The sequence below is a fragment of the Haliotis rubra genome, unplaced genomic scaffold (genome assembly GCF_003918875.1).
Source record: "Haliotis rubra isolate DU_JTF1 unplaced genomic scaffold, ASM391887v1 Scf46, whole genome shotgun sequence".
In the NCBI taxonomy this organism is placed as follows: domain Eukaryota; kingdom Metazoa; phylum Mollusca; class Gastropoda; order Lepetellida; family Haliotidae; genus Haliotis; species Haliotis rubra.
In genome coordinates, this window is record NW_025767146.1 from 1,726,920 (window position 1) to 1,743,612 (window position 16,693).

Here is a 16,693-nt window from a genome sequence, read left to right on the forward strand (position 1 = left end):
ATAAGATGATAATCAGCACATCCAGTCTGAATTATACATTACAATCTAAGTTTGATTCTCAATATCAATATTTTAACTTTGCTGTACTAGTTCTTGTTCATAATTGTTTGACGTTTGCCAAATGTTCCCTGTTCACCGAGTTCTTATATATTCCCATATGTTTAAAGGAAATCACCATAAAATATCAATGACCAGCATACTTTTGGTTTGAAATAGCAACATAACATGTCGGTTTCAAGCCTATGCACTCATGCATGGAAATCAGAAAAATAGCATTACTGAAAGTGTTGTTTTGAAAATAAAGGTATTTTCCTAATCATTTGTCTTATTTCGGGTTTTTTAAATAAGAAAATTCAAAATATTAAGATATATACGTACATTTTCGGAGCTATTTCAGTATTTTATGGATATAGGACACTTTGGAACTGAACAAAACAGCGTTTGATTTTAGATATTTGTTCTATCTCCAAACACCTTTTTCTTATTTACAGGTTAAATCTACATTTTGGATCATTAAAATATGGTTCTATAGTTTCAGAATGACAACAAGCATCTGCATGCAAAGTTACAAACAGTTGCCTTGGGAAATATTCATTTTACACATACTTCAATCTTTGGGACTTCGTATCTCGAAACCAAGTTTTGGTGAGATAGAACACTCTGGTTCTCAGGCGACGATTTGATAATAAATATTACGTGTTTCTGAAAATTTGCGTCCTTATAGACTATTTAAAGTGTTAAGTGGTTAAAGTATCCAGCTGGATTAAATGTCAAGACTATCATTGTCAATAGTTAACCATCTGTACAAATAATGAGGAAACTTGGCTTGAGCACTTACAACTGCTGTGTTGAATTTGGTGTGGTGAAATAAGTGAGCGACTATGGTTTATACTGCATTTAGCAATATTAGAGCAACACCACGGGTGAGTTTATTCACACATAATGGAGCCCAATAGTGGTAAGGTGTCTGCCTATCACGCTGAAGGCCTGGGTTTGATCCCCGATGGAGGCTCATTGGTTCAGGTCCAGAGGTGGGCACATTTGTGTAGTATCCTTGGACAAGATACTTAGATCCACATTGTCTCAGTTCACCCTTATCTCAGTGGGCAAGCACTATAAAACCAGCTTCAGTCTGGGCTAGTACAAGCAGCCACACATACACATACACACGCATGCACGTCGTCATATGAACGAAATATTCTCAAGCACGACGTTAAACCCAATTTCACTTCACCTCAGTTCACCCAGCTGTAAATGGTACCTGTGAGGATATGCTGGCAATGTGAGTGTTTAGTTCATTGCGCCTAACAGGCAGCATGGCTGTATGCTCTCCAGGCATTTGAAAAAGTATTGGAAAGTACAATATTGTCCTATGACTGGGGATAGTGATGTAGGTAGCGTCATGAGCAGGCAATGTGCCTGGACATGAGCACCATATAAGCAGAAGAGTGACATCTCGAAACCTCCGTATTATTATTACTATTTACATACCACTCATGTTGGGAATGGAACTGGGGTCTTAGGCATGATAACTGCACACTCAGACCACCAGGTGCCCTCCCTGATCATTCTCAGTAAAAAGAAACTGTGTTCGCCTGTGAGTGATTCTCACCCCATCTGTACACAAATTCTGACTGAGTTTAGTTTTACACCGCTATTAACATATCACAGCAATATCACGGCGGGGCACACCATAAACTGACTTCACACATTGCATCCGTGTTATTGTACCCATGTGGGGAATCAAAACCGGATCTTCAGCGTGATGAACAAACACTTTAACAACTAGGCTACCTAATCCCTACTGTACACAAATGGCCACTGAAACCCAATTAATGACAGCTGACATGAAAAGGAGAGACATCAAGCGTAACACTGGTAGGAGGGGAGAGACATCAAGCGTACTACTGTAGTAGGGGGGATAGAGACATCAAACGTACTACTGTAGTAGAAGTGAGAGAGACATCAAGCGTACTACTGTACTAGGAGGGGAGAGACATCAAGCGTACTACTGTACTAGGAGGGGAGAGACATCAAGCGTACTACTGTACTAGGAGGGGAGAGACATCAAGCGTACTACTGTACTGTAGGAGGGAGAGACATCAAGCGTACTACTGTACTAGGAGGGGAGAGACATCAAGCGTACTACTGTACTAGGAGGGGAGAGACATCAAGTGTACTACTGTACTAGGAGGGGAGAGACATCAAGCGTACTACTGTACTAGGAGGGGAGAGACATCAAGCGCACTACTGTACTAGGAGGGCGAGAGACATCAAGCGTACTACTGTAGTGGGAGGGGGAGAGACATCAAGCGTACTTCTGTAGTAGGATGGGGACGAGACATCAAGCGTACTACTGTAGTAGGAGGGGGAGAGACATCAAGCGTACTACTGTAGTAGGAGGGGGAGAGACATCAAGCGTACTACTGTAGTAGGATGGGGACGAGACATCAAGCGTACTACTGTAGTAGGAGGGGGAGAGACATCAAGCGTACTACTGTAGTAGGATGGGGACGAGACATCAAGCGTACTACTGTAGTAGGATGGGGACGAGACATCAAGCATAACACTGCTAGAAAAGGGGAGAGACACTTCTACTGTAGTAGGAGGGAGGAGAGGCATCAAGCGTAAAAGTTTTAGGAGGGGGAGAGACATCAAGCGTAACACTGTAGTAGTAAGAAAGAGAGACATCAAGCGTAACATTGTAAGAAGGGGAGACACATCAAGCATAACGCTGTAAGAAGGGGAGATACATCAAGCATAACACTACTAGAAAAGGGGAGAGACATCAAGTGTAACATTATGGTAGGAGGGAAGAGAGACATCACACATACCACTAGTGGGAGAGGGGAGAGACATCAAGCGTTACACTGTAGTAGGAGGGGGAGAGACATCAAGCGGATACACTGTAGTAGGAGGAGAGACATCAAGCGTAACACTAGTAGGAGGGGGAAGACTTCAAGCAGAACACTGCAGTAGGAGGGGGAGAGACATCAAGCGTAACACTGTAGTAGGAGGTCAGAGACATCAAGCAGAACACTGTAGTAGGAGGGGGAGAGACATCGAGCGTACTACTGTAGTAGGAGGTCAGAGACTTCAAGCAGAACACTGTAGTAGGAGGGAGAGACATCAAGCGTAACACTGTAGTACGAAGAAACAGATGCATCGAACGTAGAAGTTTTAGGAGGGGGAGAGACATTAAGAGTAACACTAGTAGGAGGGGAGAAACATCAAACGGGGGAGAGACATCAAGCATAACACTGTAAGAAGGGGAGAGACATCAACCGTAACACTGTAGTAAGAAAGGTCAGATACCTCAATTGTAACACTGTTGTAGGAGGTGACAGATATTTCAATTGTAACACTATTGTTGGAGGAGTCAGATACCTCAAGTGTAAAATTTTTGTCGGACAGGTTAGACGCCTAGCTCAGAGGAATGCATTTGTAGAATGGGTCAGACATACAAATTATGATGGAAAATCAAACTAATCCGCCAGTCTCTGGTTGGAAGTACGGTATTCCTCAAAACATTCATTCCTGACCACATCCTGTCTGCAACGTCTGTGACGCATGCTTCCGCCCCTGCTGACTGAGTCAACATGAATAAGCTATATAATAGGTCTCGGTTTCCGCTGATGTTCATGGTGTAACTGCACGGGGCTTTATACAGCCAATAAACAGTAAATGCATGTCGACGAGGATGTTACATGGAGGAAACACATTCGTTTGACAATTCACGGAGGAGGCTTGCCGACCATATACTTCTGCGCGTTACTGTGTAGTAGTTCGTGGACTCTTTGTACCTGCAGCAGTTCGTGGACTCTTTGTACCTGCAGCAGTTCGTGGACTCTTTGTACCTGCAACAGTTCGTGGACTCTCGTTACCTGCAGTGACAGGCGCGTCAAGTTGAGGATGAACGAGTCAGATTGCGGGTGCAATGTCAGGTTGACGCTGTAAAAGTCGGATTTACATCAACAGTTATTGTGTGGAAGTAAACTTAAGATGCGTACTGGACACAACGAGCCAGTCGAAGATAGTGACATTGAGGTGATTCAGGAAATCCTAAAGACAGCTGCATTACTTTGAGGCGATGGTGATATCCCGTGCTGAAATGAATAGTCAGTGTTGCCCTCACTGTCTTCAATGGTCGCGCACCATTTAACGTGTTTTACACATAGGATCGATACTGACTTTGACCAAAGTGTTATTTTGTGAAATCCATGGTGAACAACTACATGTATGGCAGGTTGGTAAAACAGGCCTATGACGAGCAGGTACGTCAAGGGGTATAGCGTTAATCTGATTGTACGTCCAGGGGTATAGCGTTAGTCAATACGTCCAGGGGTATAGCGTTAGTCTGATTGTACGTCCAGGGGTGTAGCGTTATTCTGATTGTACGTCCAGGGCTATAGCGTTAGTCTGATTATACGTCCAGGGGTGTACGGTTATTCTGATTGTACGTCCAGGGGTATAGCGTTATTCTGATTGTACGTCCATGGGTATAGCGTTAGTTTGGTTGTACGTCCAGGGGTATAGCGTTAGTCTGATAGTACGTCCAGGGGTGTACGGTTATCCTGATTGTACGGCCAGGTGTATATAGCGTTAGTCTGATTGTACATCCAGGGGTATAGCGTTAGTCTGATTGTACGTCCAGGGGTGTACGGTTATTCTGATTGTACGTCCAGGGGCATAGCGTTATTCTGATTGTACGTCCAGGGGTATAGCGTTAGTCTGGTTGTACGTCCAGGGGTATAGCGTTATTCTGATTGTACGTCCAGGGGTGTAGCGTTTCTCTGATTGTACGTCCAGGGGTATAGCGTTATTCTGGTTGTACGTCCAGGGGTATAGCGTTATTCTGGTTGTACGTCCAGGGGTATAGCGTTATTCTGGTTGTACGTCCAGGGGTATAGCGTTATTCTGAGTGTACGTCAAGGGGTGTAGCGTTATTCTGATTGTACGTCCAGGGGTGTAGCGTTATTCTGATTGTACTTCCAGGGGTATAGCGTTATTCTGGTTGTACGTCCATGGGTATAGCGTTATTCTGATTGTACGTCCAGGGGTATAGCGTTATTCTGATTGTACGTCCAGGGGTATAGCGTTATTCTGATTGTACATCCAGGGGTATAGCGTTATTCTGATTGTACGTCAAGGGGTGTACGGTTATTCTGATTGTACGTCCATGAGTATAGCGTTATTCTGATTGTACGTCCAGGGGTATAGCGTTAGCCTGGTTGTACCTCCAGGGGTATAGCGTTATTCTGATTGTACGGCCAGGTGTATATTGCGTTAGTTTGGTTGTACGTCCAGGGGTATAGCGTTAGTCTGGTTGTACGGCCAGGTGTATATTGCGTTAGTCTGGTTGTACGTCCAGGGGTATAGCGTTAGTCTGGTTGTACGTCCAGGGGTATAGCGTTAGTCTGATTGGCGAAAAAACGCAAGTACAATCTCAAAATTATAGTCATGGTTTGTGTTAGTCTGATGATAGGTCCAGGTACACAGAGTTAGTCTGTCAGTTCGTCCAGGTACAGAGAGTTAGTCTATCAGTTCGTCCAGGTACAGAGAGTTAGTGTGTCACCTCGTCCAGGTACAGAGAGTTAGTCAGTCAGTTCGTCCAGGTACAGAGAGTTAGTGTGTCACCTCGTCCAGGTACAGAGAGTTAGTCTGTCAGTTCGTCCAGGTACAGAGAGTTAGTGTGTCACCTCGTCCAGGTACAGAGAGTTAGTCTGTCAGTTCGTCCAGGTACAGAGAGTTAGTGTGTCACCTCGTCCAGGTACAGAGAGAGTTAGTGTCACCTCGTCCAGGTACAGAGAGTTAGTGTGTCACCTCGTCCAGGTACAGAGAGTTAGTGTGTCACCTCGTCCAGGTACAGAGAGTTAGTGTGTCAATTCGTCCAGGGTTTGCTGTTTCAAACGCCGTGGTTGTGATTCAAATATACAAGGGACATAAAATGGAAACGTTTACTGCGAATATGAGTGTAATAGTCATCAACATGAACCACAGTAACTGCAGTGATACTTCTGCTGACATTATGTCCGTCGTGGAATCGGTGACCGTCCTCATCAACCTGGTGTTGTGTGTGATCATCTGTGCCGGCAATACGCTGACCATTGTAGCGGTGTGGAAGACACTCTCTCTGCGCACCGTGCCAAACATGTACGTGGTGTCTCTTGCCGTTGCGGATCTCCTTGCTGGGGTCATGTCGTTGTATCAATGTGTCAAGTACCTTCCAAAAATGCAGAAAATATTTGACTGCTATAAATTTATGTGTCTGACTCGACACATGCTGCTTGTGACGTCGCTCGCCGCTTCTGTACTGACCATGGTTGTGCTGGCAATTGACCGGTTAGTGTATATTAAATTCTGTCTGCACTATGACCGGATGATGACCCCACGCCGAGCGCTTATGAATCTGGGTGCCGCGTGGGGTGTGGCCATCTTAGTGGGGACCGTCTCTCTGTATCATAACTCATGGGAAACCGCGACTCAATGTACCATGTTCGAAGTGTTCACAGTCTACCTCCAACTGTACACCCTCGTCCCTGCCTATATTGTCTGCTGCATCGTCATCGCTTGCTGCTACTGCTACATCGGCTTCATCTGTTATAGACATCGTCGCGACATTATACGTCAGGAGCAGCTGACGGCGCCAGACATCGCCCACACATCGTCACGGCTTCGTCAGGGGTGGCAACTGATACAGTTGTTCATGATGGTTTACGGGACTTTCATTTTGTGTTGGACGCCGTGCATGGTGGCGTTAGCTCTCGGTTACACCATTGGAATCAACACAGACGTCATGAACTTTCTCGTTCCTCTAGCAGTCGCCAACTGCGGCATGAACTTTTTCATCTACGCTTTCAAAAACTCAGATTTCAGGAGTGCGTTTAAAAACATTTTGTGTGGAAAACGCCGTAAGGCAGATGGATATTAGTTAATTTCTGTGGTAATGTTGTGTCGAGATACTACAGTGTTTACTAATGTGTAAACGTGTTTATTGATGTTTATTGCACTACTTAGGGCGCCTTACGTCCATCACACGTCGTGTAAAATATTGCATGGCTTGAGGATTTCACCATTTCCAACACTATAATTATATTCAGTATTTTCTATGAATAATGTCTACCATATAACTGGCCACAGCGAACTCTCTAAGGTAGTGTTATAGGAGAGAGTCGGCTGTAGCCATGTCAGTTCCATCTGTTTACAATGTGTCGTCAGATTACTTTGTCCAGCCCCGATGTTACATAGCATGGGGCATAATGTAATAGAATAAAATACTGTGCTATCATGGCTTTGGAAAATCGATCAGCAAGTCTGGCTATCGGCAGGAAACGTCCGAAGGCAAAATATATGCGTGAGTGAGTGAGTGAGTTAGCTGGTCTGGACTTAAAACAGCTTTGATCAGTCTGCTTGATGTGGACGGAATGCTGGACATTATGCACCAATGAAACGTTTACTTCGGTGAAACCTTCGAACATTGGAAGGTGCTTGGTCTTAATCAGTGAGCTACTTCGACTGGACAACGACTAGGGAGATGATGATTGGGAAGATGTGGGCGGGGGCTATCTGTCGGCAGCTGACCTGTGACAGGAGTATTGAATATATTTTACTGCAGCTTCACACAATGACTCCTTTCCCACTGGGGTAACTGCCATTGCTTTAAAGGTATTCTTCATCGTTGGTGTGAGATGGACTCAAATCGCGGGTACACCGACATTAATGAAGACTACTCGACACATTAGGCATATAGGGACATCTGGGACGCACAGGCACTATATAGTGTAACTACATGTAGGTCAATAAGGACTGAACGTGTGTAACTTGGTGAGTGGGGTAAAACAGGATTTAACTGTACATATGTTGCATGTGTGTAGGTATGTGTGCTCGTGTGTAGGTATGTGTGCGCGTGTGTAAGTATGTGTGCGCGTGTGTGTTGTTGTTGCTTGTCCTAATGCCAGGTCGGCAGCATACTCAGACGACCCTAGCATACTCAGACGACCCTAGCATACTCAGACACCCCTAGCATACTCAGACACCCCTAGCATACTCAGACACCCCTAACATACTCAGACACCCCTAGCATACTCAGACACCCCTAGCATACTCAGACGACCCTAGCATACTCAGACACCCCTAGCATACTCAGACACCCCTAGCATACTCAGACACCCCTAACATACTCAGACACCCCTAGCATACTCAGACACCCCTAGCATACTCAGACACCCCTAGCATACTCAGACGACCCTAGCATACTCAGACGACCCTAACATACTCAGACGACCCTAGCATACTCAGACACCCCTAGCATACTCAGACACCCCTAGCATACTCAGACGACCCTAACATACTCAGACGACCCTAGCATACTCAGACACCCCTAGCATACTCAGACACCCCTAGCATACTCAGACACCCCTAGCATACTCAGACGACCCTAACATACTCAGACACCCCTAGCATACTCAGACACCCCTAGCATACTCAGACGACTCTAACATACTCAGACACCCCTAGCATACTCAGACACCCCTAGCACATCAGACACCCCTAGCAGGCGGCAAGACCAGCCCATGTTGTGTACCATAAATGCCAGGGTGGCAGCATACTCAGACACCCCTATCATACTCAGACACCCCTAGCAGATGGCAAGACCAGCCCATGTTGTGTACCCTAAATGCCAGGGTGGCAGCATACTCAGACACCCCTAGCAGACGGCAAGACCAGTCCATGTTGTGTACCCTAAATGCCAGGGTGGCAGCACACCCCTAGCAGACGGCAAGACCAGTCCATGTTGTGTGTACCCTAAATGCCAGGGTGGCAGCATACTCAGAACCCCTAGCAAGACACCCCTAGCAGACGGCAAGACCAGTCCATGTTGTGTACCCTAAATGCCAGGGTGGCAGCATACTCAGACACCCCTAGCAGGCGGCAAGACCAGTCCATGTTGTGTATCCTAAATGCCAAGGTGGCAGCATACTCAGACACCCCTAGCAGACGGCAAGACCAGTCCATGTTGTGTACCCTAAATGCCAGGGTGGCAGCATACTCAGACACCCCTAGCAGGCGGCAAGACCAGTCCATGTTGTGTACCCTAAATGCCAGGGTGGCAGCATACTCAGACACCCCTAGCAGACGGCAAGACCAGTCCATGTTGTGTACCCTAAATGCCAGGGTGGCAGCATACTCAGACACCCCTAGCAGACGGCAAGACCAGTCCATGTTGTGTACCCTAAATGCCAGGGTGGCAGCATACTCAGACACCCCTAGCAGACGGCAAGACCAGTCCATGTTGTGTACCCTAAATGCCAGGGTGGCAGCACACCCCTAGCAGACGGCAAGACCAGTCCATGTTGAGTACCCTAAATGCCAGGGTGGCAGCATATTCAGACACCCCAGACTAGCAGACGGTAAGACCAGTCCATGTTGTGTACCCTAAATGCCAGGGTGGCAGCATAGTCAGACACCCCTAGCAGACGGCAAGACCAGCCCATGTTGTGTACCCTAAATGCCAGGGTGGCAGCATACTCAGACACCCCTAGCAGACGGTAAGACCAGCCCATGTTGCGTACCCTAAATGCCAGGGTGGCAGCACACCCCTAGCAGACGGCAAGACCAGCCCATGTTGTGTAGCATACCTGAAGACACCCTAGCAGACGGCAAGACCTAAATGCCAGGGTGGCAGCACACCCCTAGCAGACGGCAAGACCAGTCCATGTTGAGTTCCCTAAATGCCAGGGTAGCAGCATATTCAGACACCCCTAGCAGACGGTAAGACCAGTCCATGTTGTGTACCCTAAATGCCAGGGTGGCAGCATAGTCAGACACCCCTAGCAGACGGCAAGACCAGTCCATGTTGTACCCTAAATGCCAGGGTGGCAGCAAATGCAGACGGCAGGGTCCATGGCAAATGCCAGGGTGGCAGCACCCCCTAGCAGGCAGGCACCAGTCCATGTTGTGTACCCTAAATGCCAGGGTGGCAGCACACCCATAGCAGACGGCAAGACCAGTCCATGTTGTGTAAAATGCCAGGGTGGCAGCACACCCATAGCAGACGGCAAGACCAGTCCATGTTGAGTTCCCTGTGCCAGGGCGGCATGGCACGCACCCCCTAAATGCCACTAGCAGACGGCAAGACCAGTCCATGTTGTGTTCCAGCCAGGGTGGCAGCATACCAGACACCCCATAGCAGACGGCAAGACCAGTCCCTATAATGCCAGGGTGGCAGCACACCCCTGTCCATGCAGACGGCAAGACCAGCCCATGTTATTGTACCCTAAATGCCAGGTGGCATAACCAGACACCCCATAGCAGCACGGCAAGACCAGCCCATGTTGTGTACCCTAAAATGCCAGGGTGGCAGCCTGTTGCGTACCCTAAATGCCAGGGTGGCAGCACAACTCTAGCAGAAAGACCAGCCCATGCCAAATGGGTGGCAGCACAAATGCCCAGCATAGCAGACGGCGGTAAGACCAGTCCATGTTGTGTCCACCCTAAATGCCAGGGTGGCAGCATTAGGCGGCAGACACCCCTAGCCAGGACGGCAAGACCAGTCCATGTTGTGTAACCTAAATGCCAGGGTGGCAGCATACCAGACACCCCCTAGCAGACGGCAAGACCAGTCCATGTTGTGTACCCTAAATGCCAGGGTGGCAGCATACTCAGACACCCCTAGCAGACGGCAAGACCAGTCCATGTTGTGTACCCTAAATGCCAGGGTGGCAACATACTCAGACACCCCTAGCAGACGGCAAGACCAGCCCATGTTGTGTACCCTAAATGCCAGGGTGGCAGCATACCAGACACCCCTAGCAGACGGTAAGACCAGCCCATGTTGTGTAATTCTAAATGCCAGGGTGGCAGCATACTCAGACACCCCTAGCAGACGGTAAGACCAGCCCATGTTGCGTACCCTAAATGCCAGGGTGGCAGCACACCCCAGGCAGACGGCAAGACCAGCCCATGTTGTGTAAATGCCAGGGTCTAAATGCCAGGGTGGCAGCACACCCCCTAAGCAGACGGCAAGACGGCAAGACCAGTCCATGTTGAGTTCCCTAAATGCCAGGGTAGCAGCATATTCAGACACCCCTAGCAGACGGTAAGACGGCAAGACAGTCCATGTTGTGTACCCTAAATGCCAGGGTGGCAGCATACCAGACACACCTGGCAGACGGCACCATGTTGTGTACCCTCAGACACACCCTAGCAGACGGCAAGACCAGTCCATGTTGTGTACCCTAAATGCCAGGGTGGCAGCACACACCCTAGCAGACGGCAAGACCAGTCCATGTTGTGTACCCTAAATGCCAGGGTGGCAGCACCAGCCAGGGTGGCCAGCATGTTGAGTACCCTACCCCTGGCAGCATAACAGACAGTCCATAGCTAGGTAATTCGCCAGGGTGGCAGCAAGACCAGTCCATGTTGTGTACCCTAAATGCCAGGGTGGCAGCACACCCTAGCAGCAGACGGCAAAACCTGTCCATGTTGTGTACCCTAAATGCCAGGGTGGCAGCACACCCCTAGCAGACGGCAAGACCAGTCCATGTTGTGTACCCTAAATGCCAGGGTGGCAGCACACCCCTAGCAGACGGCAAGACCAGTCCATGTTGTGTACCCTAAATGCCAGGGTGGCAGCACACCCCTAGCAGACGGCAAGACCAGTCCATGTTGTGTACCCTAAATGCCAGGGTGGCAGCATAGCAGACGGCAAGACACCCCTAGCAGACGGCAGCAAGACCAGTCCATGTTGTGTTCCCTAAATGCCAGGGTGGCAAATGCCAGGGACGGCAAGACCAGTCCATGTTGTGTACCCTAAATGCCAGGGTGGCAGAATAGTCAGACACCCCTAGCAGACGGCAAGACCAGTCCATGTTGTGTATCCTAAATGCCAGGGTGGCAGCATACTCAGACACCCCTAGCAGACGGTAAGACCAGCCCATGTTGTGAACCCTAAATGCGAGGCAGAGATCCTAACTTAGTTTGTACGATACAGTCGAGGATCGGCCTGCCTCCCCAGGGAACCTGACTCCACAAAGGTAGGTCGTCACCGGTGTTACTGACTATTCCTGAAAACATTAATGATGCACGGGCATTACTGGCCGTGACTAGACACACGGGGCGTCACAGAATTCACTGTTTTATCGCCTCACTCAGCAATATTCCAGCTGTATGACGGCAGGCTGTGAAGAGTCGAGTCTGGACTAGACAATCCAGTGACTGACATGATCTACGCAATTGTGACTGATGACGTGCATCAAACGAGCTAGCGAATCATATGATCCCATCAGACATCAGTTGCCTCTTGACAACAGGCATCGCTTACTGAAGATCAGTTCTAACCCTATATTCTTCTCGGGGGTCAAGCATTACTGGCCATTTCCAGACACACTAGAACTTCATTAGGTATTAGCACGTATTACTGGGTGTTACTGGACACATAATGCATATACTGGCATTACTGGGTGTTACTGGACACATAATGCATATACTGGCATTATTGGGTGTTACTGGACACTTTATGCATATACTGGCATTACTGGGTATTACTGGACACATGATCCATATACTAGCATTACTTGGTTTTACTGGACACATTATGCATATACTGGCATTACTGGGTGTTCCTGGATACATTATGCGTATATACTGGCATTATTGGGTGTTACTGGACACATTATGCATATACTGGCATTATTGGGTGTTACTGGACACATTATGCGTATATACTGGCATCACTGGGTGTTACTCGACACTTTATGCATATACATGTACTGGCATTACTGGGTGTTACTGGACACATGATCCATATACTGGCATTACTGGATGTTACTGGACACATGATCCATATACTGGCATTACTGGGTGTTACTGGACACATAATGCATATACTGGCATTATTGGGTGTTACTTGACACTTTATGCATATACTGGCATTACTGGGTGTTACTGGACACATGATCCATATACTGGCATTACTGGATGTTACTTGACACATGATCCATATACTGACATTACTGGGTGTTAATGGACACATTATGCATATACTGGGTATCAGTGGGCACATTATGCATATACTGGCATTGCTTGGTGCTACTGGACACATGATCCATATACTGGCATTTAGTGGTGTTACTGGATACATAATCGATATTCAGAGATACCTGAGTTTTACTGGTAAAAAAATGATATACATTTATTTATCGGTGTTGCTGGACGGATTATATGTGTGTGTGTGTGTGTGTGTGTGTGCGTGCGTGCGCGCGCGCGCCCTGTGTGTGTGGACACATAACTGGGTATTACTGGACACACAATTGATATGCAGGCAATACTTGGTGTTACATATTAGACCTAATGCATGCTTTACGTAGTGTTTCTGGCGCCCATATGGTGCACATGCATTATCACTGATACTACACTATACCCAGTCAGCATGCTTATCTCTATGGCCGTGTGTTGTGAATGTATCCTGCCATGCGTGTACCATTCTCTCGGCTGATATTAACGCCGTTGAGCTGTATGCATTAATAATCCTGCGAATTCAAATCTCCGCTTACTGGAGCGTCTCGGGTTCACATTAATGCTCACCAGTCTGACCTATTTAATTGAACCCAAGCAAATACAGAGGTGTGTACACTTGTGGTATGTATAAACCATGGACATGTACCCGCTAACCTCTCCACACAGTGAAACCAAGGGAGCCTTATCATAACCCGCACATGCCCCTCTCTCTCTCTCTCTCTCTCTCTCTCTCTCTCTCTCTCTCTCTCTCTCTCTCTCTCTCTCTCTCTCTCTCACACACACACACACAAACTCTCCCTCTCTCTCACTGACGCACACCACTCTCAATTATGTAAAAAAGATACGAGACAAAAATACACCGTGTACATGAAGCGTAGCCTGGATCTCATGTAAAAGGCATAAAGCTAACTGTTCGTGTGTTGGCGCCTGCGTTCGATGTTATTTAAACAATTTGCTACCGGGCCACTGCAGTTGTAGCATGTGTAGGTCTGTGACCCTTGGTTCGCCAGCTGATCTGGCCGGAATAGATAGCTGACCCACATCAGAAAACTCCCTCGACGTGACACGCGCCTTCGCCCCCCAATAAGTATAGTAGAAGAGGGTGTGACCACAGACTGACTCACTCCACGTGGGTGCAAGTACAGGACACCGAGTGATAGTCACTGTGTCTCCCGGTCTTTGTTTCTCACACTAGGAAGGAAGTATCGCCAGTCGCGTTGTATCGATGAAGTTAATGTCACTTGGAAGAGTTGAGTTACTTGTGTTCATCTTGATCCTTGTCACACTGAAACAAATCACGGAATGATATCCAGTTTGACCAAGGACTGTGTCATCAACAGAAAAACAGCCACAGCGACACGACACTGTTAAACAGTTACTACAATATATCGGATACAAACATCCGATCACGGACAGCCTCTGGACGGGGGTCAACGCAGGATGATTCCATTTGGATCTCGCTTCATCATCAATGCGGGCAGGCGGATTCTCGCTGGTTGAGTTCTGGGGTTGGTGATGTGTGTGGAACTCGGACAACTACTGTGAATTCCACAACTTCTGGAGATTGTACCACCGCTTTGTAAGCCGGCGTGAGTAACAACTTTGCACTTGTGACTGCACGTCGTGTCGCCATGGAGTCAACGACCGCCGCTCTTGATTCAAGCCCCGACTACTCCTTAAACAGTACGTATACTAAATCCAACACGAGCAGTGTCACCGAATCGGGGAGCGGTTTAAATGTAGTAGACGCTGTCGTAATCGTCATGCAGATACTGATGGCCGTCGTCATCATCGGCGGCAACGTACTCACCATTTTAGCAGTGAAGAGGACGCCCCGACTCCACACTGTGCCCAACATGTATGTTGTGTCCCTCGCAGTCGCGGACCTAATCGTGGGAATAGTCCTCCCCTTCTATGCTATAAAGATGTTCCCTGGAATGGAAAACCTGTATAATCAAAACAAATACTTATGCCTCAGCCACCCGGTGCTCCTGATAGTATCCGCAGGGTGTTCAATAGTGTCCATGGTTGTCATATCCGTGGATCGTCTCATCTACATCGTCCGCCCTTTAAGGTACGAGTACATCGCAACAGCTCGTCGAGCTCGCATAATCATTGGGACCACGTGGTGTGGTTGCATCTTCTACGGAACTCTACCCTTATACTACAATACATTTGACGGTGTGAAGCCGTGTGAACTGTTTAATATCCTACACATGGAATACCAGTTGTATGGTCAGGTGACTATATTCTGCGTCTGTTGTGTGGTGGCAGGAGCTAGTTATGGATACATCTTTAAAATCTCGTACCATCAGAGGAAGGCCATGCTCGATGTGACCCGCCAAAGTATTGATACAGACACCAGGGCCGTGGTGTCCACGTTTAAAAGAGAATGGCCCATGATCAAGATGTTTGTATTGGTGTTTGGTGTGTTCTTTGTGTGTTGGTGTCCCGCGATTGTGGGGATCGTGCTGGGGAACACAGTCGGGATCGAACCGACAACCATGAATTTATTAGTATTGTCCTGTTTGCTCAATTCTGGAATGAACTTTATCATATATGGGGTGAAAAACCAAGATTTCCGCCGTGCGTACTGCCTGCTGTTGTGTTCTAAACGGATCAGTTATTATGAACGCACGGACACTGAGAACAAGTCCGCCTCGGGCAATGAACTCATGTATACGTGATACAATGTGGAGGGTACAGCGGTACAATACATCATACAGTGTACACGATGCTGTGGTAGAGACGTGGTTGGATCTTTATTGATGGAGTCTCGATACAATGTGGAGGGTACAGCGGTACAATACATGATACAGTGTACACGATGCTGTGGTAGAGACGTGGTTGGATCTTTATTGATGGAGTCTCGATACAATGTGGAGGGTACAGCGGTACAATACATGATACAGTGTACACGATGCTGTGGTAGAGACGTGGTTGGATCTTTATTGATGGAGTCTCGATACAATGTGGATAATACGATGATGCATAAGTTATACAACATGAATGATACAATAATGCATGAGTGCTATATCATGGATGATGCAGTGTGTATGTCACAGTCACAATGATACAGGTATGATTCAGACTGGAGTGATGAGTCGAGACACATCGTCGTGGATACAGTGGAGTATTGTTGATGCAATATGGATGATATGGTGATGTGTTACTGATACAATATGCTAATACTGTGATATTAATGCAATATTGATGGAACGGTGATGCATTACTGATACAATATGAATGTTAATGGGGGGTACGGTGATGCATTACTGATACAATATGAATGTTAATGGATGGTACAATGTTACATTACTGATACAATATGAATGTTAATAGATGGTACGATGTAAGATTACTGATACAGTGTGAATGTTAATGGATGGTACGGTGATGCATTAGTGATACAATATGAATGTTAATGGATGGTACGGTGATGCATTACTGATGCAATATGGATGTTACTTTGATGCATAAGTGATACAACACGGACGATACAGTGTACAGTACAACCAGAAATTGTTGAGAATTTAAAGATTGTAATATTTCATTTATTTTTCACTTATTACTCACGTATTAATGTGAATATTAGCAGAACATAACTCCAGATTTAAAGACAGGTGAACAGTTAGTATTGTGTCAAGTCACCATGGGAAGCAATGCAGGCTTCATT

General features: G+C 47.1%; 2 protein-coding genes across 3 annotated transcripts; both read left to right on the forward strand.

Moving 5' to 3' along the window:
• The first annotated feature begins 4,603 nt into the window (after nt 1-4,603).
• On the forward strand, nt 4,604-7,290 carry LOC124290205 (somatostatin receptor type 2-like). Of its 2 annotated transcripts, none has more exons than XM_046726918.1 (2): nt 4,604-5,090; nt 5,897-7,290. In XM_046726918.1, the coding sequence occupies exon 2, from the start codon at nt 5,948-5,950 to the stop codon at nt 6,929-6,931; it is 984 nt and encodes a 327-aa protein (XP_046582874.1). In that variant the 5' UTR covers nt 4,604-5,090; nt 5,897-5,947; the 3' UTR covers nt 6,932-7,290. The 2 variants fall into 2 exon arrangements, with proteins under 2 accessions (XP_046582874.1, XP_046582873.1); XM_046726917.1 differs by lacking the exon at nt 4,604-5,090 and adding an exon at nt 5,262-5,274 and having other exon boundaries at nt 5,895-7,290.
• A 6,582-nt stretch (nt 7,291-13,872) lies between these two features.
• On the forward strand, nt 13,873-15,792 carry LOC124290225 (adenosine receptor A3-like). The gene has a single exon (XM_046726938.1). The coding sequence runs from the start codon at nt 14,649-14,651 to the stop codon at nt 15,702-15,704; it is 1,056 nt and encodes a 351-aa protein (XP_046582894.1). The 5' UTR covers nt 13,873-14,648; the 3' UTR covers nt 15,705-15,792.
• The last annotated feature ends 901 nt before the right edge of the window (nt 15,793-16,693 follow it).